Below are 22,393 nucleotides of genomic sequence, written 5' to 3'. Positions count from 1 at the left end.
CGGGGCGGAGCCGGAGGGGGACGTGGCCGCGGGCTCCTGGCCACCGCCGTCCGGGCCGGGCTCCGCGGCCCCCTCCCCACCACCTCCTTTGTTTTCCGCCATGTTTCCTCCTTTGAACCCGACTCCCCGCTCCCCGCACGCACAGCTCCGCGCCTGCGTCCGCACGACCCGCGTCACCGGGCTCCCGCACACGCTGCGTGCTCGTGCCCGGTAGGTACGCGGCAAGCGGCGCAGGGGCTGGGCACGGGCCCAGGCGAGGCGCGCACCCGGCACGCAGCTGCTATAGACTGCCGGCAGCGTGGAGCGCGCCGCCGACACGCTGCTTCAAGGGAACGCGCACGGCCTGCCCAGCGTGCACGCGACTTCGGGGGGAGCGCGTATGGCATGGCCCAGGGGAGCGGCGGCGCGTGCGCATAGTGTTGCTCCCTGGCTGGAGCAGGGAGGCGTCGTGGAGCGGCTTCGCTCTTCGGCGCAGCGTCAACGGCGGGGCACGGAGAAGGGCGGGACAGTCAGGGGCGGGGCTTCCTTTCCTCTTCCAGGCTCCACTCTTCAGCTCGACGCCCGACTGGCTGAGCCAAAGGCTCCCTTAGGGGCTGCAGCCAATCAGCTTCCCCGGGTGGAAGTGGGCTGCCTGGCCATGGCAGCCAACTGCCATCGCAGAGAACGTGATGGACAGTGGCACTGCCCCCTCGTGGCCCACAGGAGGCGGGTTTTCCCGCCCCCTTCAGCAACGCCAGGGGCAGGGTCCAGCCAGGAGAGGGGTAGTGCCCAGACTGGACTGCCCACGCAGCCTGCCAGCAGCTGGGCCTGTCCAGGGGCACAGTTACATTTGGTTTCACTGTCCAAGACCACTGGACCCCACTTGTCACAGCACCAAGGCACCGAGCGAGGCCGGGGCAGGCCCTGCACCACGCACAGAAACCAAGACCAATGCCCAGCATCCCACCGTCATCTTACACATTGTGGGTCACCTACTGGCCAGGCAATTCATGTTGCCCTGCCCATGGTGGCCCATATAGTTCATAACAGCATGACAAATCCATACTAGTTGCTACAATAGCTGAGCGGGAAGCAGGTGGTGCTGGGGTTTTGAGAGTTCAAACGCTCCTGCTCACTTGTGATAGGATGTTTAAAAAAATACATATGTAAAAATTAATGTAAAGATATCACAGGAATTATTGGAATGAATTTATATGCACCATTGTTTTCAGAAGTGAAGCTGAATGTTCTGTTTTAAAAAAAAGTGGCTACACATTTAGCATTTCATTTTGGTTAATGGAGGCTGCGCCTTTATGAACAGGATTTGGTTCTATATTTGAGGTTGAATCAACATGTGGGAGATAGTGCTTACGTAAAGTCCAAAAAGGATTTTGAAAAAATGAGCTGAAGCCAAACCCCAGACCACGCAGTGACCAAAAAGAGAAGAGCTTGACCCCTGCATCATGAACCAGCAGTTGAGAAGAGTGGTCAAATTTAAAAGTTGCCTCTTGTTCACTTTTTTAAAATTATAGGTAAGGTCATTCTATTTGGGTCTTTCAGTTACAAAGTGAGCAAGTTTGGGGGCTAACTACAGGCCAAGTCATATAGTGGTTTGTCTATCTTATGAGCCCAGATCAACTTGGCAGGGAATAGAAAAACAACACTTCCTCTTAAGCAGTTTCTCATACTTATTCATCTCTCCCACATATTGGGCTGAAACCTAAAAGAATGATAAATAGTGTGAATTACCATGGGTCAATTTGACCAGCTCCTTATTTCTTATAAATTACCTCATCTAAGACATTACCTGTTCATAGATTACAACATAATTTTTCATTTGGGTTTTATTGTTAATAATTTGTCAAATAAACCATAATTGTCTTTTTCCTGTCTCAAGCTGTATTTTGTTATACGCCTAGTTTATTTGCTCATTTGATTAAAATACTGTTAACAGTTACTGACAACCTCTATTGTCTGTGATGAATGAATAAATACTAATTGGTTAAGAATAAGCAACAGACTTGCTTTTAAGATTACTATCTGAGTTATAAAAATAATTTACTGGATGAGTACAGCATTGAAATAGTGGGTTATCGTCCCTCATCACTAATCCAAGTGATAAGACTTAAAAATTAGTCTAGAATAAATCAAAACTGTTAAATTTAGGACCAACACTGTAGCTTACTACTCAGTTCCTTCCTGCTTGTATCAGTTTTCACATACCCCACCAAGTGTTTCATGTTCTCCATCAGCTGTCAGACTTTTGTTTTCCCTGCTGACTGGTTCAGATAAAGTTTTTCATAACTACCTAAAAATGGGTGTGGTTGTACTGGCCCCCTTGCCAGCAGTCTGAGGCTTCATAAATATTCATATTGTGAACAGGCTTTGGTGACAGGTTGCTTTGCTGTTCACTTTTAAATAAAATATATAGTCATTTCAGTACATAAAATCTTTCTGCTGCACATTAATATAATACAGAAGACAGAAAATTAAACCATAAGACATACAAAATTAGACAAAATGCAGTTCTGTCTTCATATCACCATGCAGACATTGTTTAGAAGAAGCAATTACAAAGCATAATGGAGCTATACTGCTTGTTCCAAACAACATTCATTAACTAACACACACCAGTAACACTAGCTCTGATTCCTGACACGTTCCCAAAACAGATTTTTCATCCACACCCATCCCCTCAGTATCTCAGCATGGATGCTGGCTGGTTAACCACAGTGGAAAGAAGCTGCTCTGCTGATATTTTCAACATTCTAATTCAAAGCAGAAAAGACTTCACAAGACTAACAGTAGGTGGAGGACTAGTTCATGTGTATCTTCCAGTCCTAGAATCCCCCTCCTGCCTGAGATCTCTATGTGGTTTCAGCAAGCTTGATAGGTTCCCTCTGAGTGCTTGGCATCATGCTCACTAGATTTCCTTTTAATAGAGTTAGTGATTGCCACTAAAAAGGCTATCAGCCCAAATGTTAGGGAAGATGCAGGCACTTATGGCAGACCCACCATACACTGTCTTCCACAGGACCCCAACAAGAGTTTTTACCTAATGTGATCTCTGACTTCATCTAAACCAGATGGCCCACCTTACCTGTGTTCTTTCCTAAAATCACATACTGAACAAGGGGAGGCTAGGCTAGGCTTCATACCTTAGATGTACTCAGAACTCTCTCCACTTACCTTGTATTGCTTTTGCTACTGCAGATAGGGTTAAGGGTCAAGCTACATCATCCCAAAGGCTTTCAAAATGGGTCTCTGATTGGATTACTATGTTACGAGCTTGCTGTAGGGCTAATTTAGCTGACATGAGTAGCCCAAGTTAAGACAAGCCCAAACAAGTTGCCGCAGAACAAGCCCAAACAAGTAATTGCTGACACCATTAGCTATTGTGAACTTTTACAGTAAGTATGGGGAGAGAAATTAATGAAACTTAACTATTGTAGGAGTGTTTATAGTAAACCAAGTAGGCAGAAACACAATGAACTGATAAGTTTACCTTGACCAATCACTTTGCAGATTGGTTCTCACATGCAAAAAGTATAGCTATAAGTAGCTAGGAAAGATGTATATAAACTGTGTAATGTGACACATGAATTGGGATTATGGCTCATCCTGTACCTAAACTCCCAGCACCTTCGTCTGGCCAGCCTGGGCAAAAAGCTATTAAGTACCTAATAAAGCAGGCCTGCACAACTCGTAAAGCAGCGAGGGCCATATCACTCCAAAGAAAACAGTGAGGGTCGAACCCCTCTGGCTCCGCTGTCCCACCCCCCAGTGCCACCAAGCCCCCCCAAAACACAACACCCCCCCCCAGCACCAGCCAGCTCCCCTGAAATACTCCCCCCCAGCACTGCCTGCCCCGCAGAAACAAACTCTCCTTCCCCAGCGCTGCCCCACCGAAACAGCAGTATTGAACCTTGGTAACATTTTATAGCAGGCCCCTAAGGTAGTATAATTAAGGTAAAAGAAAAATGTCTTTTTGCTAGAAGTAGAATAAGATCTTCTCCCAACTTTGTAATCAATTGCCCTGTTGAATGAACGAGGTGTGATTGAGGGAGGCATGGAAGGCAGGCACCTCCAGACAGCTGCAACCCTTGGAGAGAGGATGGGAGCCAGACCAGATCAGCAGAACAGGTCAGCCACTCACTTCTCGCTCGCCTCTCAAGCCCCCAAACTCGACCACTCCCCTACTCACCCTCCAATACTGCCCACGGACAAGACACCCCCACCTCCTCACCCCCTACCCCCGCGCAGGCACACCTGCCGCGCCCCCGCCACAAGCCTGCTCGCCTCCTCACCCCCCCACCCTCCCAGCTTGCCTCATCACCCCCCGACACTGTCCACCCACCTCTTCAGCCCCTCTCCCTCACCCACTGGTTGCCTACTCACCCCTCATGGGCCACACAGTGAGCCCACGTGGGCAGCATGTGGCCCCCGGGCCACATGTTGTGCAGGCCTGTAATAAAGTAACCTGAATGATGAGCTGGAGCTGAACTGAGGTTTTGGATACTAGAGAACTGGATGAAATCTTCTTCCAGAACTGGGCCAGGTGTTCTGGATAAGCCACATGGAAAGGTCTCAGAGGGAATCTCAACACTAGCTAGTTTAGAAACCCACCCACCAAGTCAGGGCAGAGCCCATTTAACTCGGGTGCAGGCAGCATCTGTGGTTTCCTTGAAAGGTGTTTCCATCTTTGAAATCTGTAGGGCACCTACTTGGGGATCAGTACATGCATTTACAAAACACTATTCTCTCACTGAAGCTTTCCAGTTGGATGCCCATTTTGGCAAACCTGTCTTACAATCACCAGTTTTGTAGCTTCTGAGCACTCACCTCCTCCACATCAAGTCCCTGTTTGTTAGTCACCGATATGGAAAAAAGGATACCTACTCTGTAACAACTGAGGTTCTTCAAGATGCATTGTCAATATGTAATCCATAATTCAGCCTCCTTTCCCATTACTAAGGAGTCTGGTAACTCCTGGATTCTGTATTAGCAAAGGAAGTGAGGGATGGCTGGTCCTACTTCACCCTTTATGCCCTTCGGGGTGGGGCTCCAAGGCACCGCTGCAATACAAGTAATTTTCAGCAGTAGTTGCCATACAAAAGCAGATCTCTGGCATTCAAAATACCACCGTGAAAGCCAAATTTTAAAATGCCTGGAAAGAAAAGGACTTACTTGTAATAACACATATGCAATGATAGTGTGTGTGGCTATCAGGACAAAAAGGAAGGAACAGCATCACAGTACCTGAAACTTCAGTTATATTTTGTAGCAGAAGCATAGAACTTTGGTATAAGGTCTGATCATTTCATTATATCCTAGAGTGCCTGGGACAAACTGTGATTAATGTAAGACACTCTCTTCATAAAATTTCAAGAGTGCTAGTTCTGAAACAGAAACCAAGGAACAAGCATAGCAAATACTTGGGTTTGAGTAAAAAGCAAAGAATCAGTTGTAGAAATGACTGCATTAGAGTGGTTTGAGGCAGTGAATTCTGTATTTTAAAACTGGTAAAGGGATGGGTATCTATCCCAATGAGGGAAGGGAAGCTACCTTTGGCAACTTAGCCAGTGATCTCATATAAAATTTTCCTCTGTCACATAAATTGACTCAAAAAGAGCAGAGCACCTTGTTAATTTCAAATCTTGGTTTAAGAAGCTAACAACATGGATATTTCATATTAATCCACTGTAGCTGGATTTTTTGTTCATATTTTGAAAAGGGATGACATGCAGATTAAGAGGCAATTCACAGCAGCAAGGGATGAGGGCAGCAGGGAACCACACTAGGCTACCAGCAGGAGGGAAGGTCAGGCTGCCAGTAGGAGAAAAGTCACCCCAGGCTTCCAGCAGGAAAGCAATATTCTGACAGCTATATTTGACATCATCATCCACATGGCAAACAAAGATGCAGCCGTTATGCTGGAGTCTGTGGATAATACAAATATAAATAAGGCAAGAATTTTAATCTCTTTAGAAAGCTTTAACTATAGTGTTAAGAAGCAAATATATTTCCCTTTTTGCTTTACACATAATTGCATCCTGTTTATTACTAAGGAAAATCTATTCAGTTTGAATCTGTGATGCACACTTGCTATTAGAATACGGCCATTCATTCATTCCTTTGGATTAAGTACAAGCTACAGTTACTCTTACAGAACAGCCTAGTGACTTGCACTAAACTATTAATGTTAACTTTTCTTGCACTGTAACTAGTCAGGGTTGTTTCTTCCTTCTGTGCCATGATGTCGTATGTGGTTGAAAAATGCTGGACAGCATTTTGCCCTTTGGGTAGTTGCAGCAAAACCTATGGCATAATTTAAAAACTGCAGCTAGAACTATGGACAGGTGCCTTATACACTGAAAAAGGTAGATGGCCTAAACAAGAGAAAGAATGAGATCAAAGCAGCAAACCCTGGATCTGCCAGACAAGCCAAAGTGCCAGGAAATGCAAACAGCAGCTTTTGCAAAGACCAGCAAAAGCTCCTTCTAAAGGTAACGGAGGTAGTAACCAGAGCAATGAATCCACTTTCATCAATAAATTCAAAACCTTGCCCCAAGAAAGAACTTGTTCCATCTATGGCCTTGATGATATAATGCCCTCTAATGACTCTTATGAAATGAAACATGCATACAAGCTTCAGGTACCTGCATGAGGTTTAGTATCTGACAATGCTCAGATGTTTACAGCTATCAGAAGACAAAGAAAGTTAGAAAAATGTTTATTTCAGGTATAAGAAATACAAAAACAATTAGATATGGTTCTGTCCAAGAACCACTCATTCACACATGAAATCCTTGTGCATTCAGTCTATGGAGCAGGATTTCCCTGAATCTGCTCTACCTCCTCCTAGTCTTTAAAACAAGAAACTGAGCACTGATGATGGTTTTCCATCTCATTACGCATGCAGATATTAGAGAGCCTAAGGACACGTGGCCTCTCCACACAAAAAAAAAGTTGCAGATGTGCTGCGATGAATGGTAGGGGTCAGACCTCAGAAGTCTTGCTCGATGTTCTCCTTGTTGGCCTCCCCATGCTGCTGTTTAATTTGTAAGATTTCATTTTCTAGTTGCACAATCGTTCGCTCAATCTCATAGTTTTTACTGACCAGAGACACCCACCTGGAAAAGAACATATAAAAACCCCGAGTTTAAATACTAATTAAACCTGTTCAGAGCAATAACTGTTTCTATAATAAAGGAAGGTAGCTGCACCTTTGGATCAATCCATTAGATACAAAAAAGGAAGTAGTTTCTCAATATCTGATAAACTTCAGCCACTACATATGACCAATTTAAACAGACTAAGTGATGGAACTTTCATTCTATTTACTTGATGTTAAACCACAATGTGCAAAACCTGATGCATTCAGATTCCTGACAGTTAGAAAACTAAGAGTTTTAGAAATGAAGTAAGTTGTGTATGTGATTTCAAATTGCTAATGTATCCTCTGCCCTCCCCATTCAGTCACTGCTTCAAGCAGCCACACTTGAATTACCCAGTTAACCAACTATTACCTGCAGCTAGTGTTACCTGATAAAAGATATGCAAGGTGATGCCAATCCTGTGAAGGCATCTAACTGGGTCACCAAAAGCCTGTCAGAGGCTATCCTCTCCAAGGGAGAAAAAAAATCATGCAGAATGTGTATCTGGGGAAGAATTAGATTAACAGAAGGAGATTTTAGCCACTTACGTTGACTCCATCTCTCGTAGCTTAGACCCAGCTGTGAGCTGCATGTTCTTTCGCTGCCAGTTGAGATCTTGAATGTTTTTCCTGGGAGAAAATGTTACTTGTTTAACCATACAATTGCATTCACTTTTTCTGCTACCCTGGAAGTTTAACATTTGCTATTGTGCTTGAAATGCAGCCCAACTCCCTTACTCAGCTACTGGAAAGGATCCTGGATACCCAAATGCACAGTACCAGAAGCATGAAGCTCAGTCACAGGCGTGCATATAAACTAAAACTAAGTCTAAAGAGAATGCAGACTGTGGACATAAAATTCTGTAAAATGAAACTCAAATATGCTAGCAGGGCAGGAAAAGCAGAGTGCTGAAGTGCCTTAGCTCAGAGTTCTGTTTTGTCCACCCTGAGAAAAATCAGGATGCTTAAACTAAACTACACCATTCTCATGAAGCCAACAATGATACTTTTGGATGGAAGCGGCTCCAGACAGAAGCTAGGAACAACTGGATACACAGAGACCATTTAGATTTTGCATCAAATAAAATTAGAACACTGATGAGATTCTTGCTTTTGTCAAGTCTCAACACCCAGACTGCATATCCAAGTTTGTTCTCAAACACTTCCCAAACTCCAGCAAAGAGCCCTATCACCCCTGATTCCCACACTCACTGTATCTCAGAAACTAATCCTAAATTGCTCAAGAAAAACAGGCAGTGGTGAGAAATGGCTTGCAAGGCAATGTCGCCCTTCCCTCTTGACAAGGATCCACACAGTGTTTCATGAGATTGTCACCTTCAGACTGGACTACTGTAATTTGCTATATCTGAGTCTGAAGGTAAAAATCAATGAAAACGCTCCTGCTTGTATAGAATGCACCAGTCCATCTCAGCAGGATGAGCTGTAATGATAAGATCACCCCTGTTCCCTACACTCTCCACTGGTGACCAATTTGCATTTGCTGTCTATTCAAGGCTGTGGCCCTGATCAAAGCAATCAACAAGCCAAACGTCACACTAGCCACCACACAGACCTGCCAAGACTACTGGAATCCTCTGGACAAAAATAACTCCAAGCAGTCAGAACCCATTACCAGTAGCTGTTCTTCAAGGAGGATCCTACTACTGCTGGGTAGGGGTCCAGGAAAAAAGAGTTTGTATGGACTGGAAACAGGAGAATTGTAGTGAGTTTGTCCAAAAACGATGGACTAATTCACCACCTGCTGCTTCAGCACAAAACCAAAAGAAATATGACCAGGTCCTCTTCTCTACAACCCTGGCAGCAGCCTAGGGATGAGTGGAGGCCTTTCTATACCTGTTATTGGGGAATTCCCTTTAGAGTTCCTTCCAAGTTTGAACACAAGGATGAGAAAGAGCAACACTTACCTCAATTTCTGTAGTTCTTTCTGAGCTTGTTCGATCATATGAACCAGGTGTCTAATAAACAAAGATGAAAAGTGTAAAAACAGGAGAACACATGGAATTTATCAGCTCACTCAGCGCTATATGACCAATAGAGGGAAGCAAGGAAAAACAAAGATTGGTGTGTCATTTATTTCTCCAAAATGACATAAACAACATGATGGTCATACTCCCCACCCAGGCCAAGATGTCCGATATTTGTACCTCACCATGAAGAGGCACACTGTATCTTATACAATCATTTTACAGTAAACCTGCATGATTTGGGTTGACCTGCTGCTGGGGAACAATTAAACACCTAGGCCCTAAGCTGAAAAATGCACCTCAAAATGCAACAGGCAAAATTACTGACAAGGCTTTTTATTGGTTTACAAGCGTGATGCTAAACTTTGAGCAAAAAATCCCTTGCATTTGAAAAGATAAGAATATGCTTCAAATTGGGGCACATTATTCCCTATAATTTTCCTACTCAAATAAGAAAAATAAAGGTTAATGAAAAATTTAGGACACACACATATTGAACTATAATATCCAAAGATGAAAAATTGCTGAATGTCAAAAAAAAGTTTACGTTTTGTTAGTTTAATGTCAATAGTTTATGACCACGTATAGAGAATGAGCTGGATAGACCAGTGTAATACTTATGCTAAGGCTTTGGCCTAGTCTTTGCTTGACATGAGTCTTGCCAATTTCTCTCTTAGGAAGACTTGCTTAAATGATGTTCACAGCTGACAGGACATTTTATTTTGTTCACAGAATGTATTGTGTTGGAGGACACAGACAAGAGAAAGTTAATCCGTACCATAAAATACACAAAACGTCATGCTAAAAAGTCCCCGGATTGGGAAAAGCAGGAGTAAGGTGACACGAAGATAATGTGGACAACATAAGTTATATACATTGAAGTTTGTGCACGTGTACTTATGTGTTATGTAAGACACAGTGCTTAATGTTGATTGGAAGAAAGCTAATGCATATGTGATGTTGAAAATTAAAAAAAAAATACAAAGTGAACAAAAACTGAAGTTGGAGAGTATCTTCCAGAGATTGAGATGACCATCAAGTGGAGAAGAGCTTCCTGGTCTCCTGGAACTCAGTAACTTGGGACCCTACCTGTTCCTTTTTATCTGTTTGTCATCTGTCACATAAATATGATCAGAAACTGTAAGTGACAATATTTGTACATTTCCAGATAGAATCAAATACAAAACCTGACTAAGCATAAATTGGGTGGACTCATGCTTCAGTTTCCCACCTTACACTTCAGTTAAGGACACAAACATCTACCAGGAATTCTCCAACCTCATTCATTCTGTAGAACTCAGAGCTTCTCTCAGACATCTCTGCAAATGCTTCAATTCTGCCTCTGCCTATGTTTTAACATACTCCATTCTGCAAACCACCCAGGAAGGGCTCACAAATTAGTTTGAGAACCACTGAGGAAAGCATATTCTGGCTGCTTCCTTTGATAGTCACTTAAGACAGATTTCATTGTAAGGGCTAAAACCCTGTCCCCCTCCTCCAATCTGCCATCTAGTAAAACTAAAATTCTTCTCCAGAAAGGGAGGAGCAAGATCTCAGGACCCTGAACAGATGGACACAAAACCAGCACACGCTGCAGCTGTCTTCTGTTGGGTTCCCTGGGCCCCACTGTATCTGGAGCAGTGCGAGAGGCTGGAATATGGGATGTGAATGTTAGGTGCATGGCTCCACTGGATCATTCTCCAGCACAGAGAGGGTTGTGGCAGTAGCAGGGCTACTGCAGCAGGCTATGCAACCACTTATGTGGTCTCAATAGGAAGGGTGGGGAGAGTTCCCTTCCATCATCAGCAGCATACAGCCTGATCAGATGAACTCTACCGTGGTTCCAGGACAGGTTCTGAAGTTGTGAGAGACATTTCAATAGAATTCGGTGATTATTCTGAAGAAGTTGTATGGAAAACACCTGAGAACTGAAAACTGACACCACTTTTGTCCAATATTTTCAGAAGAAGGGACTGCTTACTCGTTATACACTTTCCAAGCATTGCAGCCATGCTGAGACATTAACTCTAGATTCTCAATCCGAACAGCCTGATGCTCCAGCTGAGCCATTGAGTTATTAACACATTCTTGCCATGCTGTGATATCATTCTTCTGACCAGAGGATGGAGCAGGCAGTTCATACCTGAAATAAAGCCAACCAGAAAAATTTGTCTCTACACACATCTCAACTACAATTAAGGTCATTCCATTTAGACCTTCTAGAACCAATTTTGCTCAGAGGCACAAACACTGACCTAGTGTCAAACCTAATGCAGAGAAAGCCATCAGCTCAGAACTAGTCATTAATACACTCTGGATACAGAACAACTTTTATTTGCTCAATTATTATGATTTCAAATGTCGCTGGCTGAGAACCACAGGCACATCACTAAATACCTAATTTCTACTTCTTGTCAGTCTTCTTTGCTGAGATTTTGTAATTTTCTACAGCAACATTTCTCAGTGAACAGACGCAGGCAGCTCCTAAAATCACAGGGTATATCTACATTGCAATTAAACTCCCATGGCTGGCTATGTCATCTGACTCATGCTATGTGGCTGTAAAATTGGGGTACAGACACTGGGCTTGGATTGGAGCCAGCGCTCTGAGACCCTGCGAGGGGGGAAGGGTCCCAGAGCCAGGGCTCCAGCCTGAGCCCAAACGGCTACACAGCAATTTTGCAGCCCAAACCTAGGCCAGCTACAGGTGTTTAATTGCAGTAAACCTATGGAAACACTTTTTCCAGCAGGGAAAGATCATTATCAAGAAGCTGCTGCTGAGCACTGACCATTTTTGCACTAATAATGTAGACCCTAAATGTCACCCTTTTATTATTTTGAAAGCCACAGGTGCGCGTTTTAAATAAACCCTATAGCAGTTTCTCTCAAACTGGGGTCCATGGACCCTGCTGATCAACTCCTCCCCCTCCCTCCCAGCACCTTTTGCACAACACCAGGTAGGCAGTATGGGTGGTGGCCCAGGTGGCCTGCCAAAGGGGCACCATGTGCAGGGTTTGCCTGAATCCTACCTGACCTGCAGAGAGCCAGCCTGGCTGCAGGCGGCAGCAGGTGGAGCAGCAGCGCCTGGATGGGGGGGACCAAAGCTGCAGGGTGGCAGTTGGACAAAAAAGCCAAGCCATGTGACTTCTCCAGAGCAAGAGTGCCCCTCCTTCCCCCTGCTCCACTGCCATGTGCAGCTGCTCCTGTTCCTCCCCCTCCCCCCGAGCCCGTGGCCACTCTGTACTGGGAGCATCCTCCTATCTGCTGTGCAGGGGGAGGCTGATAGTGGCGTGTTACCCTCCCTTCCACCCATATACACGGTGTCTCCACTGAGCTGGGGTGATGAGACAGGGGGAATCTCTGTGCTCTGCTGCCTTTCTGGGTCCCACAGCAGCTGCTGGTGTCTGAACAAGCTTTCAGGCACCTGACCCTGAGAGCTTTCTTAAAGAGAGCGCGTTCAACATTCACTCAGGCACACACACACTCCCCCCAGGTGCAAGGGACAGGAGTGATGGGTGTGCAGGAGGATTAGGGGCACAGGAGGGGAGTACAGGGGTTGGGGTGAAGGGGGCACAGTGCAGGGTTAGGGGCACAAGAGGGAAGTGCAACAGTAGGAGTGAAGGGGATTCAGGATTAGGAGCACAGGAATTAGGGGAAAAGGGACACAGTGTGGGAGGATAAAGGTTGGGTGGGGAGCCCATGGGGGCCAGGGGCAATGGGGGGCACGCCATGCCCACGGGGGCTGGAGCACCAAAATGCAAGTTCGCCCAAGGTGCCATTTTCCCTAAGGCCAGCCCTGCAGTCTCTGCGGAACAGCTGTTCCCCAAAGAGGATGGATCTAGACTGTTCTCATTTGTAGCTGATGACAGAACAAGGAGTAATGGTTTCAAGTTGCAGTGGGGGAGGTCTGGGTTGGATATTAGGAAAAACTTTTTCAACAGGAGGGTGGTGAAATCTCCTTCGTTAGAGGCTTTTAAGGTCAGGCTTAACAAGTCCTGGCTGGGATGATTTAGTTGGGGATTGGCCCTGCTTTGAGCAGGGAGTTGGACTAGATACTTCCTGAGGTTCCTTCCAACCCTGATATTCTATGATTCTAGGTGCAGGAGGCGCTGGGAGGGAGGGAGAGGAGTGGGGCTGGAAGAAGCGGGGTGGGGCCTTGGGGGAAGGGGTAGAGTGGGGAAGGGCTAGAATGGGGGTGGGGTCTGGAGCTGAGCAGGGAGTCTGGCGGTCCGCAAACATTTTAAAATAAAAATGGGGTCCTTAGGTTGCTAAAGTTTGAAAACTGCTGCCCAATAGTATTATTACATTTGAAACAGACTTTCTATAAAGCAAGAACTTCACATCATGATCATATTAGATGAAGATGGAAAGGGGATTCTAAGGCCTAGAAAAGTTACCACATGCCTAGTCGTTGCTGAGTCTGTGTTACCGACTGTTTACCAGCGACTAGAGTCCAAAGAGTAATGCTCAGAACCAGTCATCAAGACAGAGAAAATACAGGAAGGAGTCTTGTAGCCCACTTTTATTTAGTTAGAAACAACACATCATGCAACTACTTGTCAAAATAAATGTAATGAGTGAAATACAGCATGTTACTGCTAGAAATAAAATAGTAGCTTCCCATTTCAAATTGTCAGTATATTTACACAATGGAAAAGGTTATCTGCCGAAATTTAAGGGTGGTCAGCCCACTGTGTGTCTCGGCTGGACATCTCTCCACTGTGGCAATCCTGAGTTTCCAATAAAGAGGGGTTGACGCTATTTGAACTTGCCAAGAAGTCTAAGGCTCCATGGCTGCATCATCTAAAAAAAGATGTGATTTTGGCTTCTCTGTCCTTCCTGTTAGAAAAGGTGACTATGTGTTTTCAAGAAAAGTAGTAGCCCTAATTAAAGCTGCAACATTTTCAACAACAAAACAAAACATTGTTAAAAGCAGCTGCACAAGTAAAGGCAGATCTGCACTTAAAATGCTGCTTTGGTGCAGCTGCACCGATACAGCCACGCCGTTGTAGCACTTAAGTGAAGATGCCAACAGGAGAGCTTTTCCCCTGGTTAACCCATCTCCCCAAAAGGCGGTAGCTGTATCAATAGGAGAATCTCTCCGGTTGACTTGACGCTGTCAACACAGGGGGTTAGGTAGGTATAACTATGTCGCTTATGGGTGTGGATTTTTCATACCACTGACCTGAGAGACTTAGTTATACCAATATGGGTCTGTACTGTAGACCTGGCCTAAGAATCGTGCACTACACAGCATCCGTCAGCAGGAGCAGGCCTGCCAGGGTCTGGAACGATCCCATCGAGACCAGGCCTTGCCCACTTGGCTCATAGAAGTCATTTGTGCAGACTCTCACTCACCTTTTCATGCTGAGGAGCTCTATGGGTTGCCGGGCTGCCAGGCGCTCAAACTCATTCCGCATAATTTCAGTCTGTTGGTGCAGAACAGACAGTTACCCACAGCCAAGTACGGGGAAGGAGAGTCCCAGAGTGCTCCCACCCTCAAGGGCAAGAGAGACTGGAGCCTGCCACGCAGTGACTGAGGGTGGCAGTTCTCTTTACGCCCCAGCCTCACAGTGAGGGCACAGCTGGCGTTGTGCTGCAACAGCCTCCTAGCAGGAGTCTGTAACCAGGAGACTTCAGGGTCTGGCTCTGGCCGCCCACGGCATCTCCCTGACTCACCTCAAAGGCGCTGTAGTCAGGCGTGGGCAGGTAGCTGAGGTAATTCTTAGTGGGCCGGTAGCGTCGTGTCTCCTCCTCCACCAGGGCAGCAGCCTGGAGAGAGAGCACAGAGTGGAGCAGGGTCAGCATACTGGGTTTTCCTGCACATGAGCTCTTTGGTGGTCCTCCGATTTCTGTCCGTGGGGATTTTTGAAACGTAAAGAAATGTCCAGGATTTCTCTTTGCTAAGTGCGAATCAGACCGAGCCGCAGGCGCCTGCGCCCTCTGCCGCTGGGTCCCCATCACTTCTCTGTCCCCACAGCTGTGCCCCGTTCTGGTTATGTCCCTTTGTCGCCACGCCCCGCTGGTCCCTCGCCTGTATCACCGCTGCTGGGTCCTGCCCGCCCCGCTGGGTAAGCGGAGACGCCTGCCCCGCGCTAGGGCCTCAGAGCCCGACCGGGAGCGGCCAGGATGTCCCGGCTTTATAGGGACAGTTCCCGATTTCAGGTCTTTTTCTTATACAGGCGCCTATTACCCCCAGGGGGCGGGGCCAGCACTCACCGCCTCCCGTACGCCTGGCGCCTCGTAGCCCTGGTCGAAGTAGGGCAACGCATCCACGGCGACCTCCCCGGCCACCAGCCCCGGCCCCGACATGGCAGCACTGGCCGCGCGACTCCCTGCGCCCGCGTCCTAGCCCCACGCCACTGCCCTCAGCGCGCCTGCGCCGGCCCCTTGCCCTGGGTGCGCAAGCGCAGAGACACGAGCTCCGTAGCTGCCCAACGCGCACGCGCAACCTGGAGCGGCTCGTCCCGCCACTTCCCGGGTGGCCACGCCCCTCACACGTGGCGTCTCCTCAGAGGACGGGACTTGAGGCGGTGCCCCTGGGGCAGTGGGGGGTGTTGCTGCCCTAGCCCGGCCCATGTAAGGGCTGTTGCCGGCCGTACCGCAGCAAGAGGCTGCGGACAGCAGGGTGGCCCCGTGCTCACCGCCCACGCGCCGCGGGAGCGACGTACCAACTACCTGGCACTAGCTGCACGAGGCTGGTTTATCAGGGCTCCACTGGTGGTATCAGGCTTGGCCTGAAGGAGCCCTGCTTGCCCCCCCTCTGAAGGGTGTAGCCACGCAAGGCAGCTGGGTGGAAGGCCACATTCACAAAGTTTCTAAAGGGACATGAGTCCCTGTGTGCAGCCATCACCCTCCTTTTACCCACCCCCATCACGCTGACCTGAGGAGGTGGCAGGATGACTGTCAAGATGCAGGTGGCTGCAGCCTCCATTTAGAACAAGCCTCCCTGCTATAGCTCCAGAATGCTGAGTTTACACCAGGCTCACCATTACCCAAAAGGCCACAGTAACAAGTCAACATAGGCCCCAAAGGCAGTTGTTTTAATGTGTTAAGTATTGTCACAGGTTGGACCTGAACACTTTAGCTTAGATTTAATAAAAATGAGCTTGTCAGATAACTAGTTCCAACCTAACCAAAAGATTTTCCAATTCTGTTTTAAAAAAAAGGTAAGTGAGTTAACATCTAAAATTTCTTGTCAAAACAAATATCAGCCAGAGATGAGAGATGCTTGAAACCTCCACGTCAGCTCTGAACTCCAGCTCCCAGACTCTATAGGAACCTCTACTATTCAGCCATGCACATCATTAACTTACCTTAGATTCTGGCTTCTTGTCGAGGAGACAAAGAAAAAGACTCTAACCTACAGCCGACTTATGAGGCAGCTGTTTTCAGATGTAGACAAACTTCTGAAGAACGCCAGCTCATTCTGTTTATAAGCCTGTATCAGGAATTGATCTCTGCTATGTCAGACTAGTTCATGAATTCCATGTGCCAGCTCCTCCACCCAGAGCCGGTATTTTCTCAAAGCCCTTAAGTTGACACACCAGAGAAGACTTTTCACTTCACTGTTGGAGTCGCTGTATTACACATATTTAGCATTCAGTCAGACTGTTTCAGTTACATGTAAACAACATTTTATGGGATAGAACTCCATCAGAAACCAACCTTGAGCTGCAGGCAGTGGCCCACAAAGGCCTAGAGAATGGTTTTATTAATTGACTAAAACATAATAGGGCAATAGTATTAATCACTTTGTATAAATAACTAGCATAAATATATAAAATACAAACCCAGGCAGCTACTGTAAACTGTTCAAACCATCATGGGATTGAATTACTGTCACCCACTGTATCTGTATTCTTCCCCCACAACAGATGCTGAGGAATCCGCATTTCTCAACAGCAGAGAACTAAAATAGCTGTGTTTTGATAGGGTGAGGAAAGGAAGAAATCTCATTTGTCCAACTTTTTAATTCCATGATAAAGGAGCAAAGCAGCTAGAGAGAAAGTTTAGAGGAAGAAAGGATCTGTTTTTTAAAACCTTTTTTAAAATATATGGCTCAGCATCTGCATCCTTGAGATACTTTCCTGTCAGCTGCACCAATTCAACGTTGAACAGTTGATTTTAATGCCAACATTTAAAAAATTAATGTGGCTACCTATGCAGAGATGCCATTTTATCACAAAAAATTGCAGTTCTGTTTTGTGGAAGTCACCCAGACCAAACTTATAGCAGTAAGTGTATGTAAGGTATAGGACAAGCATATTCCATGTGTCTGTGCAGGGTGAGGAGCAGTGGGCAGTGTGAAATCAGAATATAGGACAAATCAGCAGAAAATAAGCTGAGATTTTCAAAAATGTAAAGCTTTGTGATAAACAGCTGGAAAATACAAATTAAAGTGAATGAGAAAGCTATTTCTGAGTTCAGACCCACCAACAAAGAATATGGCTAGGTGCTATCAAAACCATACACCATGGATATGGCAGTGCACTTGAAGGAGAGACGGCAAAAGGGAACTGAACAGCAGCCAGAGCAATCTTTCCAGCTCCTGAGGCAGCCCTGTGAACCCTCTGTGTATGCCAGTATTTGCATAGCCCATTCCCTGGACCCAGCATGACCAACAGCTCTGTCGCATGATTACACTAGCTTAGTCCTTAAATGCTGAATTGGTATTAACCAAACAAAAAACTTTTCCTAAAGAATGGCTCATCAGGCCAAGCAGCAAAAATATGGAGTCTGAAGCTTCACAAAGAGAGAAAGCTCCCTTTTAAATTCCCTGTCAGTGGGGATGAGGTGATTAGCATCTCCAGCATCAAGTTCTCCAGCTGCATCCATTTCCAGTTGCCTCCACAACACTCCAGTGAAATCAGGGATAGGAAGTTGATGGATTGTACTAATTTTTGTGTATCCATTTTCTTCCAGTATTTGAGTTTCCATGGACTAAGCTGCATCTCAGTAAGTATGTCCAAATTGTGCGTCAGACAAGGCGGCAGCATTTGTATGCAAAAACTCCTCTTTGTGTCCCAGTGATGACTACATCCCTCTTCAGTGTTTCAGCACCTGTGTTTTCACTTCCTTTGAAGAAATTTCATTTTACTCCCTATAGAGAAAATGAAAGACAAATTAGAATCTGAAGAGGCTCCAGGATCAGAAGTTAAACAGAATGTCTTAAGTTTAAAAGCCATGTAAACCATCTTGGCCAACAGAATCACAGTTTGAGATGGAACGTGACTTAAGGCTCTTTAGTTCATTCTCAGCCAATGCAGGATTGTTCCCAAATGCTTCATCTGGCCCTGTTTTATGTGTCTTCAGGTATGGGGCTACCACCATTCATTTTAGCCAAAGATTTCTCAACATGCATGTTGAGAAGTACCAAGTGGCACTGGCAGGGGATAGATTTGTAAAGAAATGAGTTGCAGCTCATTGAGTATTCTAGGGAATTAGCAGCACCTGAGAAAAGTAAAAGACTATGCAAGGTAGAAAATGTGCTCCCCTTTTGGCCACATTCTACCTGCTCAGTGGACACCTTTATATGCAGGCTCAACAACTGACCTGACCAACAACAAAACCAAACATTTACCCAGACTGCGAAGAATTTTGTTCATTCCGCTTGGTTCTGTCTCCGGAATGGTCTCCAAATACTCCAAGGCACGGACCTCAAACAGGCCTAGGGAAGAAAAATATCATTTAGGTCACTTGAGCTGCAGTCTGCAAAGAAATGGAACAAGCCACACCATTGATAACAAAAAGCATAATCTATTTGAGCCCCATTTTGCAGGCACAAAGTTCTGCCAACGTAATGTACTTAGGATCTACAGGATCAGGCCCAAAAATGAGATTCTGCTTTCCACTTGAGAAATATGTTGGCTTAGTAGAGATCATTTCTGTTTGAAAATGAGAAGGGTTAAAAGCTATCAGCACCTTTCAGAGCCCAGTAGCTCCTGCATTACATTAGCCAAAGTGCCAAGAGGGCAGATGGCAAGCACAGAGCTTGGAACTGTACTATGATTAGGATCTCTCAGTCTCTTCTGAATCAGCTTCTAAGGATTTAAAATCATACAAGAGAATCCTTTCAGGGTCACTTTGATATATACATTTCTCATTTTATACAAAAGTGACTTATGCACCAGAAAAGTAAGATGAAGCAGCTGGAATTGCAGGCCTCACCTTTGACCCCACTCTTACGGAGTTCCCGATCCTGTATGAATCCTGCAAACATCTGTGTTTCCATGAACAGGTCCAGGAAATGGCGCACATTGCGGGAGGTGTGGGACTTTCGGAATGGCTCTCGCTGGAACACCCGCTCTCCCTTCTCTGTGACATTCATGTGCAAGGAGTAATGTCCTACAATCTCCACAAAGAACTGTACAAAGGCCTCAGAGACCAGAGAGTTCAGAGTTACATCACCTACCAAGAGGACACAAAAGTCATTATTTCACACTGCAGCAGTGTCCTGGGAGAATCTCTTTCACTCCTCCTAAAACCCCAGCAGACTAACAGCCATCCTACCTGAATAGGGCTAGATGGGTCACCACCATTGGATGGGTGGTAACATAAGAATTGCACCAGACACAAATTGATATCAGAACTTAATTTGAGTGATTGCTTAGTACAGACCTGCTGATGAACTTGCCTGGAATGATTCACTGCTTTGAGATAAATTTAAAAGCTACTGTATAAAACTTGGATTCTGCACATAGTGTGTCAGACTACTCTCTGAAGTACAGAAACTCATCTCTGTTTAATGAAGAGCACTCTGGTCCCTTCTGACCTTAAAGTCTAAGATTCTGTGATTACACAAACTCAAAAATACCATCAAGAGAACAGGCGCAGTCTTACGTGGATCAGGCAGATTTAGGGCACTGCATTTCTCATTCTGCTTTTTTTTTTTTTTTTTTTTTTTTTTTTTTTTATATAATCCACCCAAATAGAAAAGCTTCTCTCAGTGAGATCACATGGAAATAACATTGTTCGCACATCGGGCCCCAGCCATTTTCCACCATTTATCTTTAATTTGCAGGTTCTCTCATCTCAGCCAGAGAAAATCTCTCAGGCTTCCATATAGTGCAAACACTTTGATACAATTACCTTGTGCGTAAATCTGCTCCTGGGACAAAATTTCATTTCGTTCCTCCAAAATCTGTACAAGTGCGGCCTGGAGTTTATGAGGTAGGATCTCATCCTCGTCTGACACCTAAACAAAGAGATGACTCTTATGGCACATGTATTACATCTCACATCAAGACAGACTGTCCACGTCGAACAGAGAAAGGGATGCTTGTGACATGCTAGTTTAAGTGATCATATAGGAGTTACTCTATGTAGTGTCCACATGTATTGACAGCAAAGAATCTGTGCCTTGTGGCCGCAGAAATGAAAACATGTCAAGCAAATATAAACATTTAAACCAGATACTTAAAGTAGCTAAATTCAAGTTCCCATATAACAAATACTCGATACAAAATGAGACTTTCACGTCTGACACACCCAGTATGCAGATCCAGACTCTGAACATGCCCATGATAAAACACCAAACAAAATTTATTGTGGAGAAAGAGCAAATTAAAAGGTCAGTCTTGGTGAGGCACTGATCCTTTAATACCTGTGTCTATCAGACTCCATGTGCTGGCTGCAATGCAAAGTAGAACAGTGAGTCAAAGAGAATTCTCAACTGGGAAAAAAAGGCAATAAGATCATATCAGTACCACACTAGAAATGGAACTGCTTCAACAAGGACATTTATAGTCTCTGTAGGACTTTATAAGAGTAAGTCAAAGAAAAAATGGGGAATATTGTCCTGTGCACCAAGTATAACTGAGATCAGGAAAGTAACTTAAACCTCTTTGCCTCAGTTTCCCCTTCTTTTGAGGATAATACAGAGTTGCCTCCTGGAGTATCAAAATGCTTAGCCAAATTTGTATGGCACTAAAGTGTGAAGTGCTAGTGAAGTAATATTATCTGAAAAGGAACTACAATCAAGTGGAATATTAAATCATCCAGCATTCTAAAATTAACAAACAGCTAAGAGAATGCACTATGACCACTAGTCCCAAACATAATGCTTTATTTCTACCTGGGGAATTGTTACACACCCACTAAACAATACTTTAACACGTATATACAGCAACTCTCATTTGAGGATCTCAAAGCATTTTTCAAACAATAGAGAATATTTGAGACTAGCATAAAATCCCAAGTGAGCAGTGGTGTTTTTTCAGAAAAAAAATTTAGGAAACAAACTGACTCGACAATAAGGATAGAAACCTTGTGGAGAACAAATGCCCAGAATAGAATAGAGGCCAAAACACAGGCAGGAAAATTGTGCCATTGGGAAACGATTAAATATCTAGGCCCTAAACAGAATAAAGCACCTCAAAATGCAACTGGCAAAATTACTGAATTCAAAGTGTGATGCTAAACTATGAGCAAAAAGGCCCCTGAAAACTCACGTTTGGAAAAGATAATAACGTTGCTATTACAATTATGTTGTTCCCCATAACTTTCCTACTCAAGTAAAAAGTAAAGGTTATCCTAAATTATTCATTAACATGATTCATATATACTTAATTGTAATATTAAACTATGAAGAAAATTGCTGAATGGTAGAAAATAAAGGGTTACATTTTGTTAGTTTAATGTTGATGTACTGTTAATGATTTATAACAGAATGGAAAACAAAAAATTATGAAAGTTTGGGTAAATGTATATCTGGCTATATATAACGTTAAATAGTGTTGACTGAAGGAAAGCTAATGAAAATGTAATGTGCAAATATATAAAAAACCAAGTGAACGAAGGCTCAAGCTGGAGAACCCCTGTCCAGAAATTGAGATGACCATAATGAAATATAGAAGAGGTCCCTGGTACCCTGGAAATCAGTAGCTTGGGCTCCTACCTGTTCTGTCTTTTCTGTCGACTATCTGTTTTTTATACATAACATATATAAAAAAAAAAAATTCCCCTCTCACCCCTATGGGATGAGGCCTGGGAGTTTGAGGGTTCTGCGCAGTATCTTAGCTGTTCCTAGCACTGCACTCTTCTGGACAGACAGCTCTGTTGTTGTTCCTGGGATCTGTTGGAGCCACTCACCCAGCTTAGGAGTCACAGCCCCGAGTGCTCCTACCACCACAGGGACCACTTTGGCCTTCACTTTCCACATCCTCTCTAGTTCCTCTTTCAGGCCCCGGTACTTCTCCAGCTTCTCATATTCCTTCTTCCTGATGTTGCTGTCACTTGGCACTGCTATATCTATCACCACCGCTGTCTTCTG

General features: G+C 44.9%; 2 protein-coding genes across 17 annotated transcripts in view; both read right to left on the bottom strand.

The window, feature by feature from the left end:
• Positions 1–6,695: 6,695 nt before the first annotated feature.
• On the bottom strand, positions 6,696–15,470 carry BCAS2 (BCAS2 pre-mRNA processing factor). Of its 2 annotated transcripts, XM_032766617.1 has the most exons (7): positions 15,340–15,469; positions 14,800–14,892; positions 14,479–14,549; positions 11,102–11,263; positions 9,061–9,111; positions 7,685–7,765; positions 6,696–7,112 (listed from the first exon to the last, which is right to left on the bottom strand). In XM_032766617.1, exons 1-7 carry the CDS (start codon positions 15,430–15,432, stop codon positions 6,986–6,988), a joined length of 678 nt encoding a protein of 225 aa, XP_032622508.1. In that variant the 5' UTR covers positions 15,433–15,469; the 3' UTR covers positions 6,696–6,985. The 2 variants fall into 2 exon arrangements, with proteins under 2 accessions (XP_032622508.1, XP_074920911.1); XM_075064810.1 differs by lacking the exon at positions 11,102–11,263 and having other exon boundaries at positions 6,885–7,112; positions 15,340–15,470.
• Positions 15,471–16,684: 1,214 nt separating this feature from the next.
• Positions 16,685–22,393, bottom strand: part of DENND2C (DENN domain containing 2C) — a 57,306-nt gene continuing 51,597 nt past the window's right edge. For 12 of the 15 annotated variants that reach the window (XM_032766597.2, XM_075064804.1, XM_032766598.2 and 9 more), the window contains 4 exons: positions 20,212–20,317; positions 19,291–19,530; positions 18,704–18,790; positions 16,685–18,223 (listed from right to left, as the gene is read on the bottom strand). In XM_032766597.2, the coding sequence (XP_032622488.1) occupies positions 18,192–18,223; positions 18,704–18,790; positions 19,291–19,530; positions 20,212–20,317 (465 nt within the window). In that variant the 3' untranslated portion in view covers positions 16,685–18,191. Of the gene's footprint in view, positions 18,224–18,703; positions 18,791–19,290; positions 19,531–20,211; positions 20,753–22,393 lie in introns of those variants that run through there. The other 3 variants (XM_075064806.1, XM_075064807.1, XM_075064808.1) reach the window with 2 other exon arrangements.

Source organism: Chelonoidis abingdonii, chromosome 4 (assembly GCF_003597395.2).
Source record: "Chelonoidis abingdonii isolate Lonesome George chromosome 4, CheloAbing_2.0, whole genome shotgun sequence".
Taxonomy (NCBI): Eukaryota; Metazoa; Chordata; order Testudines; family Testudinidae; genus Chelonoidis; species Chelonoidis abingdonii.
Note: the sequence above shows the minus strand (reverse complement) of the source record. Positions and strands in the feature narration are given on the sequence as shown.